This window comes from Falco biarmicus, chromosome 16, assembly GCF_023638135.1.
Source record: "Falco biarmicus isolate bFalBia1 chromosome 16, bFalBia1.pri, whole genome shotgun sequence".
NCBI classification, from domain to species: Eukaryota; Metazoa; Chordata; class Aves; order Falconiformes; family Falconidae; genus Falco; species Falco biarmicus.
Genome location: NC_079303.1, coordinates 3357547 through 3375382, shown reverse-complemented (window position 1 = coordinate 3375382; position 17836 = coordinate 3357547). Strand labels below are relative to the sequence as shown.

Here is a 17836-nt window from a genome sequence, read left to right as displayed (position 1 = left end):
CGTGGGAGGGCGCAGGAGGGGGGTAGATACATCCCCCCCGCATCGGCTGCTGGTGCCTCGGTGGGGGGCGAACACCCCCCGGACCCCCGCACCCCCAGAGCCCCGGTTGAGGACAGGTTGTAGAGACCCCCGACGGGGCGGGCTGGTGTGTGTGTGTGTGTGTGTATGTGTGTCTGTCCTGGGGCTGCCCGTGGGACCAGCATCCCCACGCGTGGGGCAACGGGGCGTCCGCCCCCCCTCCCCCAAGGCGGGAGGCGGGGAGGGGAGGGTGGGGCCTCATTTTGGGCATCCCCCCCCCCCCCTCCCCCCCGGTCCCAGGCGGCTCCGCTTCTCCTCCCAGAGCAAAAATATTTGCATGCTTTTGCGAGCAGGACTTCCTGATCGCTCTGCATTGGCTGCAGGTAGAAAGCTGGGCAGAGCCGGAGGCACGGCCGGCCGGCCACATCTCCTGCAAACCTCTCCTGGAGCTTCATCTCCCCCCCCCCACACCCCCCGCCTTCCTCCTCCTCCTCCTCCTCCCCCCCCCGCCCCGTTCCCCTGGCTCCCCTCCTGCACGGCACATGTAAAAGTTGTGCGCGGGGCTCCCGCTGCCGTCCCGCTGCCCGTTGCTGCCCGCAAGGAGCCGGGCTGGGATCGGGATCAGCCCCCCCAGCAGGGATCCGTCCCCCCGCCAGGCTCCCCTCGCCCCATGGTGGATTTCGGGACGGGAAGGTGACTTGGGGAAGCAGCGGCGCTGCGCCGGGGCCGGGGCGACCATGAATGAGATGTCAAGTTTCCTGCACATCGGGGACATCGTCTCCCTGTACGCCGAGGGCTCCGTCAACGGCTTCATCAGCACTTTGGGGTGAGTGGGACGCTCCCCTGGCTGCCCGCCAGCCAGCTCGGCCACCGGGATGGGACAGGATGGGATGGGGAGGTGGTGCTGAGAGTGAGCCCGCTGGGGAAAAGGGGCTGGAAAGCTCTGGGTGCCCACCAGTGAGCCCTGCCACCAGGATGGGATGGGATGGGACGGTGGTGCTGAGCCTGAGCCCGGTGGGGAAAAGTGGCTGGGAAGCTCTGGGTGCTGCAGCAAGGGGGGGCACAGGTGCTGGGCAGGGGAGGCTGTCTGCCCCCGGGTTCTTCTCCGACTCCAGTTGCTGCCAGGGGCAGGATGTGGCTCTGGAGGGACCCTGCAGCCCACCCGCTCCGGCAGCCTGAAACTGTTTCATAGAATCATAGAATGGTTTGGGCTGGAAGGGACCTTAAAGACAATTTAGTTCCAACCCCCCTGTCGTGGGCAGGGACACATTTTCCCCGTTAGGGGCTGGGGGAGATGAAATGGGCTTACGCAGCATGAGGGGTTGGGGGGGTGTTAAGAAGGGGTTGGGGGTGGCTGAGGGTGATGGCAGGGGCAGCCGGGGTCCCTCCTGGGGCACGGGGTCATGACAGGCTTCCAGCTCTGTCCGGTGTGGCTGCAGGCTGCTGGCCCTGGGACAGGCAGTGATGGCTCTCACTGTCCCCCCTTGGGATCCCACACATTTGGTGGTCAGCAGGAATGGCTGCAGAGCCACCAGCATGCGGGTGCCCATGGCCACCAAACGCTCCTTAGGGCTGGGGGGACCAGGGCACTGCTGGGTCCAGGCTGAGCCAGCTCCTTGCAGCCTCCTGGACATGTCAGCACGGGCGAGGGCATCTCACAGCCCCAACCCAGGGGGATGAGCGGAGAGCTCGGAGACCTGTCCTGGATCCCTTCTGTTTCCGTGCAAGCCAATGGTACCCAGGCAAAGCCAGGCCAAGACGATGCCCTTCTCCATCCTCTGGCTGCTTGCTCCCATTGGGAGCGTTTGCCCTGCGGCGCGGGCAGAGGCTGTGTCCCCACGGTGTGAGGGCTCCAGCAGGGCTGCTGGATGTCCTGGGGCACGGGTGGGTTTTTTCCTTCCGCCGAAGCAGGGACCCAAACCTTGGCCACAGCCCCAGGCGGGTGGACGTGGGGCTGTGCCAGCGTGCCTGCCCCATGCTGCATGTAGGAGAGGCTGAGCTCAGCCAGGAATGCTGGCTTGGATGGGATTCCTGGGGCAGGAGCTGCCCGGCTCTGTAATCTGCGATGAATGCACTTGCTCCCACATGCCTATGTATAACCAGAGACGTACATACCTTCGCCTACACGTGTTCGTGCATCCACCGCTGGGCACACGCAACCTCTGGCTTAATACCCACGGAAGCCTTCCTCCAACTGGCTGCGGAATGCTCCCAGAAAGGGGCTGCTGGCTGCAACCGGGTGCAGACCCAGGCCCAAAATCCCAGTGCATGCATGCATGCAGTTATACGGTGCTGGGCAAAAGGTCCTGCACGTGCAGGATGCAGCCTGTCTGTGCCCAGCCCTCCCTGGATGGGTGGGAAGACATCCCAACGGTCCTTTTTGGAGACGTCTCCCTGTAGCTGGGCTGTTCCCCCAGTGCCAGAGCCATCCCGAGGCAGGGGCTGCAGCCTTGGCAGCTCAGCGCTGAGCACCCCTCCAGCCTGTCGGTGAAATCAGGTCTGGGGGAGGCTCTGCTGGGACCCGATGCTGGTTATCAGCCCATGGAGCATGTCCCAGTGGCTCGCTGGGAGCTGAATTAAGAGCTGTGTAGACTCTTTGGGGCTCCAGTCCCTTTGCAGCTCTGGCCCTCGGGTCCCCCTTGTTGCCGGGTGCTTCTCTACATTTATAAGCATCTGAAAAAGCAGGGCTTGCCTCTTCTTGAGGCCCCAGCCCCACTTTTGCTGGCCAGCCCCACTTTCCCGGGGTGCTGCTTTCTCCAGATTGTTTCCCACCCTCTGAAATTGTTTTCCCTTGTGCCCTGCGACCTGGGAGACCCAACCACACCTTAAATCACTCCTGCGATAAGGGACTGGGTGACTCACTGAGAGTGCTTGTCGTCCCTAAACCCTCCTGCCACAGCTTGGGACCTTATTTAGTTAATTTGCAAGGCAAATAGCTCTGCCAGCCCCGGGCAAGGTGCTGTGTGCCTGGCTGAGCACCCTGCCAGGGATGCTCCTGCCATCCTTCCTTGCAGAGGGACTGGGTTTGGCTGTAGAATCACTGGGGGTCTGTGGTGGGATCCTCTGTTTGTATGGGATGATAGGTAATGTCACCAGGTGCTGGTCATAAGTGTCACGTTAAGGGATGTACCCCAACGTGCCGATGCTGTGGGGTCCATGGGGCGTCCTGGCTGATGTGGGGGTGAATGTCAACTAAATACCGATGTGGTGATGCTTACAGGCAGTGCTGTGGGGCACGGGGCTCTGCCCGTGGGCGCTCGGGATGCGCTGCTGGTGGGAGGCGCAGCGGAGTTTGGAGCCTCTTGCACCAAGCTCCTCCGCAGCCGCGTTTGCAAAATGCCTGGAGAGGCTGAGGAAAGGGAAAAAGGTCTGACAAGGGCATGGGCAGGGAGGTGGGCTACACGCGGGGGATGCTTCCTCTTGCCTGTCTCCACTGCAGCTCCTGTGGCGTGTTAAACTCATTAACCCCAGTGCTTTGTCACTGGTGGTGCCTGGCCCGGAGGCAGTGGGGCTGGGAGCCCAGCCGCTCCAGTGGCAGCATGGAGCCCTGCCCTGCTCTGGGCTGGGAAGGGTTTCATCCAGAGGACACCGGCTTCTCTGGCCACCCTCGCCTTCGGAGGGGCCGGGTACCATCGTTTGCAGGAGCTTGCCGGGCTCTTACCAGCTCCACCACAACAGCAGCAGCTTTCCCTTGAGCCCCGGCTGCATGGGGGTACCTGGGGGCTGGACTGGCTACCTGCACAGCACCAGCCAGGTGGCCCCCGGTCAGTGGAATGCCTTGAAAAGCAGCGAGGAAGCAGAAGCAGGCCCCTTATTAACACTAAGTCTCGATTTAACTTATTTTATTTTACTTTTTGAGGTGCTTTCATCCTTTTTGTACAGGGAGCTTGCTGGGGATGGCGGAGGGGGTTGGTGGCAGAGGTGGGGGGAGCCCTGCCGTCCCTGGCTGAGCCTCCTCTGCTCCCAGTCCCCCCCAAATCACACTGTCGAAGGCCCCCAAGCACAAACCCTTCCTCCTGCACATGCTGTCCGCAGCGGGTGTTTGCTTGGAAGGAGGAAAAACATCCCGCCGAAGGGTGGGGAGCACTCCTGTGCGCTCCAGTGCTGGCCTAGGTGGGGGAACGCTGAGCCAAAATATCCAAACTAGCTAAAATGCTAAAGACAGCCCAAAAGGAGGAGGTTACTTAAGCAGTCCCATGGGAAGGCAGGGCGAGAGCTGGCTGCTGGGAAGCAGCAGCACCCTGAGGTGCTGGTGGAACTGGGCTGAGGGCAGCCACGCTGCTGGTCGCATCCCTTGGCTGTGCTGCTCTGCGCCCTGGGGGTGACATGGTCTATTGGAGGAGAGGTGGGGGACAGGACGGGTGTATCAGGGGTGCCAGAAGTGGTTCTGGGGACATGGGAAGGTGCCCAGAAGGAGTTTGTGAGATGCAGGGACCCAAGGGTGGGTTGGTCTTCCCTCTTGGCTTGATTTGAGGCTACTCCTGGCTGGGAGGTGGGACAGGGCTCTGCGGGGCCGCCCGACTTGACTGCCGTGGCTTTGCTACTGCAAATTAAAGGTGTCCGAGGAGATGGCAGCTTGAAAGAGTTTGGAGCAAAAGCAGCCACCTGGGGCAGGGATGTGGGGTCGATGCTGAGCAGCAGCTTTGCCGGGGCACGGCACCCCCCGCGGGGAGGTCATATGTGCAGCTGCTTTGGTGCTTAGGGACAACTCCAGGGAGATCTGTGCTTGGGGAGAGGGAGCTTTTGGGGCTGGGGTGGGGGGGAAGAACCGCTGGTGTGGGGTGTGCTGTGGGGATCATCCAGGCAAAGCAAACCAATGGCCAAGCAGGGAAAGGAGCTCAGAGACCTTGACGTGGCTCCTGCGCCAGCGTGACGGATGGGGTGATGCTGGGAGCCCTGGGAGACATTGCTGTCATGCCTTCCCATCACATCTCATGTCCCTGAGAAGCCAGCACCAAATGGCTGGAGCCAGAGAGGAGCAGAAATGCAGTGCAGGTGCCTGTGCTTGCCAGGGAGGTGTGTGCCCCATCTCTGCCATCCCAGGGGGGTCCCAGGACCTGCCGGGAGCTCGGGGACCGGCACTGTGGGCTTGCAGCTGGGAAGGGCCGGTGGCAAACCTGCCGGAATGGCAGTTGGCTGTTTAAGGTGAAATAACACCTTTGATATCTGTAATTGTGATTGCAGGTGGATTTGCGGGGTGGAGCAGTTCAGGGAAACGCAGCTGGTTAAAGGGTAACTCCAGCATTGCCGGGTCAGGATGAACTTGTCTCTGCAGGGAGGAGAAGCACACGGGGCCAAGAACGGCTTCTTCCTCCCGGCACTGGGACGGTGGGGGAAAAGCTGTATTTTTGTGGCTGCCCTGTGTTCCCTCACTTTATTTTTATTCCTCCCTGTCGGCTCAGTGCCCATCCTGTAGCCTGAGGCAGAGGGGCTGAGCTGGCCCCATCCCCAACAGCGAGCTCTCCTCATCATCATCCTCTTCCTCACCTCCAGAGGTTGGTTGGGCTTTGTGGGGATGCTCCTGCCTGCCTTGGGGCTCCCCTTCTCCCACAGCACTGCAACCCCCCGCACCCCTGGACCATGGCGTGCTGGAGCTCCCCTCGGCATCGGCTGTGCGGCAGCCGAGGAAGGCTCCCTCCTCTTCCTCAGCCCAGGTTTGCATCGCAGGAGCAGTGCATCCCTGTCAGCCCCAGCTGGTTGCCATCGCTGGGGAAGCTCGGGGTGTCTGACCGCCGTGGATCGCAGCGCTGGATGAGCTGCTTTTCCCCTGACCTCCGGCGAAGGCTCTGCCTCGCACGAGGCCAAGCGCTCTGGCCCCGGGCCAGGGAATCACTTTGTGCTCAATATTTTAAAGCACGCAGAAAGCTCTGCTGGAAGCACAGCCATGACTTGCATGGCTTAAAGCTAACCAGATGCTTTGCCCGCGTTTTGCTGGGCTGTGGGCAGCAGGCTCATCGATGCCCAGGGTCCAGCCCCTCGTGCTCCCTGCGGGTAATGGGATAAGGCAAAGCGTGAAATTTTCATCGCTGCACCCCGCCTGTTGCTTCCCTCCTGATCTTCCTCCAGGTGCACCAACACCAGCAGCCTGTTTTCTCATTAACACCTGAGACATGAAAGCAGACCTCCGCATGCCCCACATCCTCTCGGCAGCGAGTGCCCCTGCATCCCTGCTGCTCTAATAGCAGAGGGAGCTTCCATTTGCCCCATCCCGCTGCAGTAATGCTGGTTATTAGCAGAAGCTGTCCTGGCCCCCGCAGTCACCCAGGTGACTCATGTCCACTCTGTCAGAATCCTTTTTCTTTTCCGCGATTTTTAACTGAAGAATGTTAGTCCAGAGTATCAGTTTAATAAAAGTAACACTTGGCGTTCCTGCAGAGCGTATAATCCTAGTATTAAAGATGCTGAAACTGCCATGAGATCATTAACTATAATTAAGACTTCCAGCCTGGCAGGTCACTATCTCTAATCCTGCCTGGTGGAGAGGTAACGCCGGGCACTGGGAAGCAGCAGGCGAATGCTGCAGGAAGAGCTGGTGTGGGTGGGAGGCCTCTGTGCTGTTTGCTTTGGCACTGGAAATGGGCCACGCAGGTCAGGCGCTTCCTCGGAGACCCCTTGCCATGACAATGGAGGATTTTTTATTTTTTCATGTGCGCAGGTGAGTTGGGCGCTCTGCTTTTGTAGGCACTGGTGGGAGCTGGGCACGTGCCTGGCTCCGTGAGCTGGACCCGTGGGCTGGTCAAGGCTCAGCCTTTGGTGGTCTTCGTTCCCAGGCACATCAGAAGTGTTTGTTCCTCCCTGTGTCCCATGAAAATACTAGAAATAGAAACCAAAACCACCTACAAGTGGCACCGGAGCTGGGCTGAGGCTTTGCATATGCCCTGCAGGGTGAGATGTGTGGTACATTCCCTGCCCCCAGCTGTCTCTCCTCTGGTTTTTCCCCTCTTTCCCTGTCCTCCCAAGGCTCCGCGCCCCGCAGGAGTTTGGGAACGTGCCCGACTACTTCCCTGCTGTTATGGTGCATGGAAAAGGCATTGTGTTTGGGCAGCCCTTGGTCGGGACCCCAAACCCCCCCCATGCTGCTGACCATGAGTGTTTGCAAAGCCAAGGCAATCCTGTCTGGCAAACAGCTCACTGTGTGTTTACTGAAACCTTGTGGGTTTGGGGTTTTTTGTGCAATCTTCTAGGTCTTTGCTAATTGTTTCTAAGCTTCTGCTGCCACCAAAAGCGTTACAGAAATTGCTTTTCTCTCTTTATTTGAAGTCTAAGGTTAATCTCCCCCAGCCCCTGGGAGCTTTAAAGATAAGAGGGAGCTGGTGGCGGGGGCAGTGGCAGTGCTGGGTGTTCAGAGCACCCTGTCAGCCCACGCCTCCGCTGCCAAGGACGCAGCAGCACTGGGGTCCCCCGGGGTCCCAGTCGGTCAGCACAGAGGCCAAATTCCTCTCTGTGGAGCTATTGAAAGGAATTTTCCCCTCCTCCGGAGAGTGGCTGTGCTGGGGAGACTGGATCTGTGAACAAGGGATCGGTCTCTTTTGCCAACCCTCTGCAGCGCAGCGTGTTCGTCTCCAGCAGGTTTGTGGGGGGTGTTGAGAGCCCCTTGGGGAGCAGAAGGAGCAGCATGGGCTCCGCTGTGCCCTGTGCTGCCGTGCTACATGCATGCACCTCATTTCTCTAGGCAGCATCTTCCCTCCTGTCCCAGGGACAGAGCTGCCCCCGCCATGGGTGCTCCCTGCCGGGTCCTGGGTGCATTCCTGCATCCACCCGGCTGCCTGAATTCAGCCTCCGCAGGTGGGGACACGCTTCTCACTTCCTTGCCCGTGGCAGGAGCGTAGTTTCTCTGGCTGCATCGCTTCCCAGGGGACGGGAGAAAGCGGGCGAGCGGGTACAGCCTGTCTTGCTGGAGCACCAAGTTCCCTTGAAAGCCTCCCGGGTGGTGCAGACGGGCTCCTGGTGGCCCCGGCGCCATAAGCTCCTCGGGCGATGCTCATCCCCCTGCGCTTTGGGTGCCAAGCAGAACCCCATGCCCGCGTTGTGCTTTGCTGTTCTTGGTAACTTTGAAAAGCAACATCCCTGCCATCCCGAAATGGGTCCTCAGCACCCGAGGCCAAGCCCGTGGGGTTTTGCTCAACGCTGGGAAAACAAAGAGGTGGTCAGGGAGGAGAGGCACAGCCCTTTGCATCTGATGGGCAGAGCCAGCACCCCTGATCAGATAATAATTAATAACTGGTTTTTGGGGGGCCCCTGCCACCTCCATCTGCAGCAGCTACACCCTCCGTGCCCCTGCGGGGCGAGCTGCCAGCCAGAGAAGGAGAACCATTGAATGAAAGTTGAACTCATCACATTTTTGCCAGATTAACAATGAAATAAGACTGCAGCCAGTGTGCTGTGCAGGGGAGTGGATTCGGCTCAGCCGGGAGCTGGGCAAGGCAGGATTTGCTCCAGCAGGGAGCAGGCGTCAGAGCCTCCCACACGGGTCACCGAGCAAAGAGCCCGGAGCGTGGCTGACATGGAGCATCGTGGTTCTTCGCTGCCGATTTGTATCTGTTTGCCCCAAGGGACAGGGATGGAAAATGCACGTGAAAGAAATGGACGGTGGTGAACAAGGGGTGACGTGTTCGGAGCAAGCACCCAAGAGCGGCTGCTTGCTCCGGGAGCTGAGCATTGTCGTGCTAAATATTTATAGAGTGCAAATGGGTGGGAAACAGGATGATGTTGTCGCTTTGGGCCAGGTGACAGTGGCACGGTGCTGTGGTTTGTGGTGAAGTCGCACGGCTCACTTGGGCCCCGCTGTCGTCTCATCATTTCTGACACCCTGCTTCTGGTTTTTGTCCCCACGCAGGCTGGTGGATGATCGGTGCGTGGTGGAGCCAGCCGCTGGCGACCTGGACAACCCACCCAAGAAATTTCGAGGTGAGGCTGGGACTGGGCTGGGGCAGCTCCATCACTGCCGTGAGCATCCTCAGTGACGATGCTGGCCCCGAGCATCCATGCCAGGGATGGGGAGAGGGGTCCCAGCTAGCCTGGGGCTGGGATGTGCTGCTTGTCCTTTGCAGAGGAGCTTGGAGGGTTCTGGAACAGCCTCCATAGCCTTATTTCTGTGGCTTGGCCAGACCACCTACACTCCTCTGTTGGCCTCTGGGGCTATTTATTAGAACCACCTCCATGGTGGGATGGTCCTTGGGGCCCCTTAGCCCAGCCCTAGGGAGCAGGGGTGGCTGGAAACCATCTTCTGCAGAGGTGGGTCCGACCATCCTAAAATGCAACCCTAGGGATACTGATATCCTGGGTGTCTACCACCAGGAGCCAGGGACAACAAGGGACAGACAGAGGGGCGGCTGCAGCAAGCAAACCATTTCAAGGCAAGCCTGTTAGCACTTAGCACTAATTACATCTGCTGTGCTTGGCTGCACCTCAGAGAGAGCCAGGGGATTAAGCCGCCCATTTAAGAGGCAGGCAGGGTTTAGGGAGTGATGGTGAATCCCCATCTGTCCTTGGCCCGTCAAGTTTCATGCTGTGGCGTCTCCTCCGGCGCTTGGGGCTGTGCTTGTTGTTTCCCATTTGGGCGAGGGGCAGCCCCAGGCAGAGCAGGCAGGTCCAGGCGGAAAAGAGGATGAGTCAGTGGAAGCTGGGGCGGCTCCTGGCCTGTGGAAACGGTCTGGAGAAGTTAGGACCAGTTGCTGGGAAAAGTAGCTTGTGCCTCCTGCTTCCCTGATTTCAAGCCCTGGGGCTGGCTGGCCGGGTTGCCTCAACCTTCAGGCTCCCCGGGGAGCCCTGGGGGATCACGTCTCTTGCCCTGGGGGATCACGTCTCTTGCCCTGGCATCGCATCTCTGCCCTACGCTGCACCTACCTGGGGAATGCTATTTTTGTGCCTGGCTGCACCGTGTGCTTGTCACGCTGCAAATGCAGCATCCCAGGGAGCATCCCAGTTGGGTTTGAGTGCTCCGGGGCATGGAGCTGGGAGTGTACAGAGAGCTGTGAAATTTCCCCAAACCGGTGAGCACGGTGTTGGATTTGGGGTTTGGGTTAGGGCAGCTGTTCCTTTCATCCCAGCAAATGTCATTTCAGGCCCCCTTTTAAAAAGGAATCTTTTAAAATACTGGTTTCCCACGCTGCTTTGTGCCTTCTCCTTTTTCTCAGGGTTTCTTTAACATCCCGCAGTGGGGTGCCGTGCCGGCACCCTTCCCCACGAGGGTCCCACCTGAGCAGCCAGCTGCCTCTTCATGAGAGCTGTTGCCACTAATTTGCATGTGGGGCTGATTAACAAGCTACCCGACAGCTCCCCAGAGTCCCGCACAACCCGGGGAGCCACCCTGTTCCTGGATATTGGTGGAATTTCACCTGGGGCTGGATGGAAAGAGCTGGAAACAGGACAGCCGGTGCAAGCCTTGTCCCAGCAGCCACACCATCTCCCTGCCTGGACATGGGTGGGTGTTGGATCTCTTTTCCAGGCGAAGCTTTGGGCTCGACTCAGCCCTGCTCCATGCAAACCCCTATCAGGATATCCAGCTGCTTGTTTTAATGGCCGGAAAAGTAGCAGTCTGCCTTCTCGATAGCTATCACCGCAAGGGAGGTAAAAACAACGGGCTGCTGCTGTTTCCTTGCAGCAGCGGCAAGAGGCTTAAGAGGATTTTCATGTGCTGCTGCCGTCCCCGTATCCTGCGGCCGGACCCTGCCCTATCCTGCGCTGCAGTGAGACGCATGTGGGTCACGCCGGGGTCTGGCTCGGCTTCCCGGTGGGAAACAGGACCCTTCTCCCGGAGTCAGGTCCAAATGGTTTTTTGGAAATGCCAACCTCCCCCGGGAGCCGGTCCCTGCGGTGAGGGACACAGCCGCCTGCCTTGCACCGGGGCTCAGCCCTCCGAGACACCTGGCAGTTATTTGCTTTTTTTTTGCGGTTTCTTTCCCCCGGCCAAGGCTCTTCCCAGCCCTGCGTTCAGGCACGTCAGGAAAAAAGCAAATAAACCGCTTCGATCCTGTGCTGAGCCAGCACCGTGCTGCAAAGCCAGTGGGTGGTGAGACCCCCGGTCGTGCCACTGCCCCAAGTGCCCCATGGCCCCCGCTGCGGGTTTGCGGGAGGTTTTGTCTCCGTGGCTGTGTGGGGTGGTGGCAGGTTGGCCGAGCATCGCTCTGCTGGGCTGCTCCCACCAGGCAGTGCTGACATGGGAGTTTTCCTCAACTTCCCTCTTTTCCACCCACCATCCATCCATCTTGCAAAAAAATTGTCGGTGCTCAGGCCGGTGCCAAAATCTCCGGCTTCCAGCATGAGCTTTGCTGGAGACTTTCTGTGTGCAGACGATGCTGTGCCTCAGTTTCCCTCTTTGCAAAAGAAGGCTTAATACCAAGATGGGGATGTCAGGCATCCCCTCTGGGCAGGGCGTGCTTGGAGCCAGGGGTTTGATTTACACCTCTCTCTTAATAGCTATGTTGGGTTTTTTCACTCCCCCTTAGTTTCTACTTTCTACCAGGTCCTCTTGCAGCCTAATTAGCAATTTAATGCAAACGATGTAAGGTGCTGCAGGTGGCCCAAGCATTCCTGTAGCCCTGCTCGGAGGCAGTGGGAGAAGGCAGCCAAGCATTGCAGCAGCTACACTCGGACCCCGGTGAAAAGCCCGGCGTCACGGCCTCCTTGGCACGGGATGTGCCATTAGCAAATAGACCTGTAAAACGAAATGTGAAACTTGGCCCTTTCCCAGCAGCCCAAGCCGGTGAGAACTGTGCTCTGCACTTGTTTGTTCGTCACTCCCAGGTAAATAAATACGTGCTTGCCAGCTACTTGGGACCGGGGCCAGAGATGGAAGTGATTTTTTTTTATTTTTTCTTTTCTTTTTTGTGTCTGAAGTTTCTGGGCTGCTATTTCAGGCGTAATTAGGGCGATCCAGGCTGCAGAGCCCTTCCTTCCCTCGCCCTGTACGGCTTCCAGCCCTGAACGAGGGTTTAGATGTGTCTCCTTGTCTCCAGGCATCTGCTTCTCCTGCTTCTATTCCCAAAGCATGGACCTGGCGCCTGCGCTTTCTGCCCCTCGTTCCAGCCACAGCAGCCTGGGGAAAAACAGGCAAACGGGGGCAATCTGCAGAGCAGGGGCGCAGTGCAGGTGTTTGGAGGAGCTGGGCTGCAAACCTGTGCCCTTCAGGTCCCCAAAGCGTTTCTTGTAGGGCTTGGAATGTGCTTGTTGCCGTACAGATTTCAGGAGCTCGTAGCTTCCATAACCCATAGCAGAGGCTCCCCGCGAGCGGCCGCGGGAGAACAGCAGCGTGGTGGCAAAACCGGTGGATCCCGACGGGTGTCCCGTGGGTAGCGCAGCGAGGGAGATGTGGAGACGTGTCCTGGTCTCACAGAGCCTGTGTCCTGCTGGCTTCCCTTTCTCCCAGCAGGATCTTCTCCTCCTTTGGTACAGCTGGGCTGCATCAGTGCTTTTTTCTTCCCCTGAGGTTTTCCTTCCCAAATTGCACGGCTGTTTCTGATGGAAATAGTTCTAACCACGAGTCCAAGAAGCGGAGTCACTGCTGGACTCATTATTTTCCCTGATTTGAAACTAATCCACCAGCTAATAGAAGGTGACCAGTCCCAACCACGTCTCCCTTGGACCCCCAGCGGTGGACAGGGTTGTTGGGGGGTAGCAGGACCACCTCGCAGCGATGCTGCTGGCACAGGAGCAGGACCCCGGAGGAGTCCTCTCTCCCGCCCCTCAGTGACACTGGTCCCACTGGGGACACACTGGTGGCCGGTGACTGTACGGCTGCTGCAGCCTCATTCTTGCCGTCCTCTCCTCCCAGACTGCCTCTTCAAAGTATGTCCCATGAACCGCTACTCGGCCCAGAAGCAGTACTGGAAAGCCAAGCAAACCAAGCAGGACAAGGAGAAGATCGCGGATGTGGTGCTGCTGCAGAAACTCCAGGTGAGCCGACGTGAGGGGCCATCCCCCCCAGAGTGCACAGTCCCCATGGGGTAGTTGGATGATGACATCCAAACCTCTCGCTGTGCAAATCCTGGCGTGTTTTGCTTCCCAGACAACAGCCTGCGTGGAGGCCAGGACCTGCCCTGGGTTTTGGTGTCCTTGGGGTGTCCCCCTTCGCTCAGCTCTGTTGTCTCCTGTCCCACCGCCCTCCCCTCCCCATGGACCACTAGCCACAGCCACCGTTTCTAGAGGAACGGCTCCTAGAGCTGTCAGCTCTTAATTAATCACAGTGTCTTAATAAGGGGGTTGAGACAGGAGCTCTATCAGGTGTTTTGCACTGGGGTCTGCAGGGTGGTCCCCAGAGGGGCTGGCCCCCAGGGATGCAGGCTGCACCCTGGGTTACCCTTCTTGTGCAGCGCTCTTATCCAGCCTCGGATGTGGGAGGCAATTGACCCTTGGATCCTGCCGCTGGCTCCTGACGGCTCCTTTGCTTTTGTGCCATGCCAGCACATGTGCCCTTGGCGCAGCGGGGAGCCCTGGGCAGCGCGGCGTGGCCGTACTCAGTCCACGCTGTGACAGCACAGGGCGAATACAGCAGTGACCAAGAAGCCACAGATGATTTCGTTGCTCCTGGTGCAAGGGAGATGTCCCAGGGAGGACCTGCAGAAAAGGATCCAGGGGACTGAGCTGGTGGGGAGAGGAAGGGAGAGCAGCGATGCTGCTTTTGGGATGAGAGGTGATGCCCACCTGCCTTGCCACCCTTGCTGCCGTGCCCAGCTTTTGCCGTCTCAGCCCTTCTGATGCTCCTGGTGCCGAGGAGCCCGTGGCAGAGGTGCTGTGTGAGCACAGCCCCACACACCCCGCAGCACCCAGGGGTGCCTGGCGCGGAGGAGGAAGCTGCCATGGCCAGGTCTTGCTCCAAAGGTCTGTGGAAGAGAAAGGCTCTGTTGACTTCCACGAGGTTTGGAAAAGGCCCATGTTAAACATTGCATAATCGCCTCAGCTGGCGAGGCCCGAGGATGATTCATAAAACCGAAGCTCAGGAGAGATTCATTAAATCATCTCATGAGGCTTCAAGCCCAGCCCCACCAGTCCGGGTTTGCCTTTGGGGACCGAGGTCTGATGCAGTGTCCGGACGGGGTGTCCCAGCTTGGTTCAGAGATGCCGGTCGAGGGTCAGTGCCTCCTGCTGCAACCAGCCCTGTGTGGCTGCTGGTGTGGGGAAACACTATTTCCCTGCTCCGGTTAAACTGTAACTTGTAAGGTCGACAGCTGTACTGGCCGTGACTGGACAGTGAGGCTCATTTCTGAGCCTGATTGATTGCACCTTGGTTAAGATTTGTCTTAAAGGGATTCTGTCATTTCCTTGCTCCTTTCCGCCTGCTCCTGGTGTTGCCCTTTTGGCAAATGCTCCTCCGGGTCCAGACAGAGAGCTGGGGGAGCCCGGCCAGGGAGGGGGTGCTCGGCAAAGCACTGTCCCTGCTGCTGCAAAGCCCCTGGGTGTCCTGGCAGGGCACTGGGCTCCAGGCTGGAATTTATCAGCGTCTTCCGCAGGCTGAAAACATCTTCCAGCCCATGGAGATAATTTCCTGAAGCAGATGTAGCCCGCGTCTTCAGCGGAGAAACCCTGCTCAGCTATCCACGATGCCCACGGTTACCTTTCCGAGCTTGTGCTCTTGCACTGTTGTTTTTAAGTGGGTTTAAGGCACTTTTTTCTTGTTTTCTTGGCTGACTAACTGCAGGTGCAGCCAGATGCTGTGCCAACATTCCCTCCCCGTTCTGCTGATCTCTCCCCACCCTCCCTGCACCCTCCCAGGCTGCCCACCCCCACGTGTGACCCTGACACCCCATCCTGCCGTGGCTTGGGGACAGACTTTGTCCCATCCAAGGGAACATCAGCCCCCATGGACTTGCATGCTTGGGGCAGCCAGTTCCCCCTCCCAGCCCCACTGGCTTTCGGCAAGGGAGGAGCTCAGATCTGGACGCAGATTTAGGACATTCCGCGGTGCCGGATCTCTCACCGGCGCTGTATTGCTCCATGGGGCTGTTGTTAAATTCCCAGCTCTGCAATCGGTGCAGAATTTCTTGGCAACAGGTTTGTTTTCCTGATAGCAGCAGCCACTGCCACAGGGCTCACATCCCCGGGTGGCCCCCAGAGCTGCGTGGGGACGGAGGGTTAGCTGAAGTGGTGGCAACATTCAAAAGAGCAAAGGGTGCACAAACAACGTGTGCCAGGCGTGTTCAAAGCCCCAGCATCGCCTGCTCGGGGCTCACGGATGGACTGCCCCATCCTCGCCGTGCGGAGCTGCGATTTCAGCTGGTTCCCAGTTCCTCTGCTATCAAGCGAAAGGAAGGGAAAGCAGGATGGGAAGGGGTGGATGCTCTCCCAGCTCCATCCCTTGCTGCCGTTCCCCATCCCAGCCGCGGGGGAGCTGGGCTGGCACTGCCCAGGCTGTGCCCAGGCTGGCGCCGGGGTGGTTGGCGCGCCTTCGCCGTTCCCAGACGGATCTGCTGCGGGAGCAAGTTCTTGTCTTGCTCCATGTACATCAACATCACTCTGCTGAGTGTCAGAGTGTCATGGAAAATCTCTGGGGTTTTGGAGAGAGGGACTGCAAGCAGTGCTGAGCAATTCACTGTTGGGGCATCTTAGCCCGTGGGGACCCATCCTGCTGCATCTACTGCAGCAGGTCTGGACCTGCAGCCGTCTCTGGGCACAGCACCACCGGCACAGCGCCTTTTGCTCTTTGGTCTTGGTGCTGCCAGGAGACCCCAGTCCCCACGCCCCTGCTGCAGCGGGGCTGAGATGGGTGCATTGCCCCAGTCCCTGGTTTGTGCACAGAGTCCCCTTTTGGTGCTGCCCTGTGAGACCTGCTGGGGTTTTGGGGGAATTCCAGTGCCATTTTGTCGCTGTCATAATTTTTAAATCCTCGGTTTAAAGCTTGCATGGAGTTCATACAGCTGCTCAGGGCCACACTGTGGTCCTGGGCTGAGCTTTTGGATGCTAAGGACCATAGTGTAGCTCTGGCCTGCGTTGTCTGGGGGACAGAGTGATGCTGATGCTGGATCCCAGCCCTGTCCCACCCTCCCCGTACCTGAGGGTGCGGGTGGCCTCTCTGGGACACGCTCCCGCAGAGTGAGGAGGGTGCTACTACACTCAGCTCTCCTCCTTTCGGCATTCAGCATGCGGCCCAGATGGAGCAGAAGCAGAACGAGACAGAGAACAAGAAAGTGCATGGGGACGTGGTGAAATACGGCAGCGTCATACAGGTACAGGCGCGTCTTACCCCTCCTCCGCGCTCGGCAGATGAATTTTTTTTTGGGGGGGGGATGCACAGATCCAGCACATATGAGCCAGGCAGCTGCTGGGAAGCAGCTTGTGGGAGACCTCCTGGGTACGCCCAGCCTGGGGGGCTGTACTGCTGCAGCTCACCCCAGCATTTGCTTTTTCCAGCTTCTCCACATGAAGAGCAACAAGTACCTGACGGTGAACAAGCGGCTGCCAGCCCTGCTGGAGAAAAACGCCATGAGGGTGACACTGGATGCTACCGGCAACGAGGGATCGTGGCTCTTCATCCAGCCCTTCTGGAAGCTGAGGAGCAATGGAGATAACGTGAGCGCGGGGCTGAAAAGCCCCTAAATGAAGATGTGCAGAAAGCAGCGTGCGTGCTGCCTGCCAGAGCTCAGCTCCCCACCGGCTGCCCGGTCTCATCCTCGCTCCTCCCTTTCCCACTTTGCTCCCCAGGTAGTCGTGGGAGACAAAGTCATCCTGAACCCTGTCAACGCCGGGCAGCCGCTGCACGCCAGCAACTACGAGCTTGCTGACAACGCTGGCTGCAAGGAGGTACGGCGAGGCTGGGCTGCCTCGGCATGGTCTGGCTTTTAGGGCTCGCCTGGTTGTTTTTTTTTTTTTCTTCCTTTTTTTTTTGTCCCAGGGATCTTGACCGTGCTCTCTTGCTCCTTAGGTGAACTCTGTCAATTGTAACACCAGCTGGAAAATCAACCTTTTCATGCAGTTCTGCGACCACATGGAGGAAGTGCTGAAAGGGGTAAGGAAGGAGGTTCGGCTGCTGCCGGCCACCTGGGACATGACAGGCTCCAGGGACCCACCACTGGGTCCCCTGCAGGGACAGGACATGTGAACAGCCGTTTGGCTCTGTGACAAGGGCAGAGGAAAGAGAATCCTGCCTTGAGGACCTTAATTTCTGGAAGAATTCATCAAGTGGAGAACGTAACAGCGAGCTAGAGTTGGATATTTTAGTATCCTGGCAGCAGGTACCCAGGGGGGCATGCAATTACCCTCTGCCTTATTGTATTAAATTGGCTCTCGAGGACAATACGAGGCACACATAGTACCAGCAGCGGCTTCTAGCTGCGAGGACAATTTTCGGCTGTTTAGCCGTGCAGCAGGGCTGGCTGTTGCCTGGGAAAGGAACTTTCCCTGCAGAGCTATTGTTTGGCTCTGAAGTCCTCCAGGAAGCAGCTGGATGGATATTGATTGTTATGATCTTACAGACCCTCGTCCCCAGGCGCTGCACTTATCCCCAGCTTCCCGCATGCAGTGCATCCTCCTCCCTGGGGCGTTAATGCCTTAAACACATTGGTGAGCAGAGCCTCTGCCCGCTCCAGGGGTGTAAAGTGGTGGGTTTGCACCCATTTTACATCCCGGGGAGTGGAAGCAGAGGGAAGCGAGTAAAGGGAGCGATGGCATTGCAGAGTGCGGGGTGCCCCGTGCCCGTGCAAGGTGCCTTCCCCTGGGTTCAGAGAAGCATTTGTGCTGCCAAAAGCAGGTTTTAGCACAGCTTGGGGAGGTAGGACTGGAATTGCTGATGGTGTCCTGCCATGCCATGGCTGGGAGCTGTGCCCTGCTCTGGACCGTGTGGGGGGGCAATCCCATCCTGTGGGTCGTAGGAGAAGATGCATTGGCT

General features: G+C 58.7%; 1 protein-coding gene across 1 annotated transcript in view; it reads left to right on the top strand.

Annotated features, from left to right (window-relative positions):
* The first annotated feature begins 533 nt into the window (after window positions 1-533).
* Window positions 534-17836, top strand: part of ITPR3 (inositol 1,4,5-trisphosphate receptor type 3) — a 43680-nt gene continuing 26377 nt past the window's right edge. Inside the window, 7 exon segments of the mRNA XM_056361615.1 lie at window positions 534-844; window positions 8855-8925; window positions 12791-12912; window positions 16092-16178; window positions 16363-16521; window positions 16654-16752; window positions 16874-16957. Of these exon segments, the coding sequence (XP_056217590.1) occupies window positions 756-844; window positions 8855-8925; window positions 12791-12912; window positions 16092-16178; window positions 16363-16521; window positions 16654-16752; window positions 16874-16957 (711 nt within the window). The 5' untranslated portion in view covers window positions 534-755.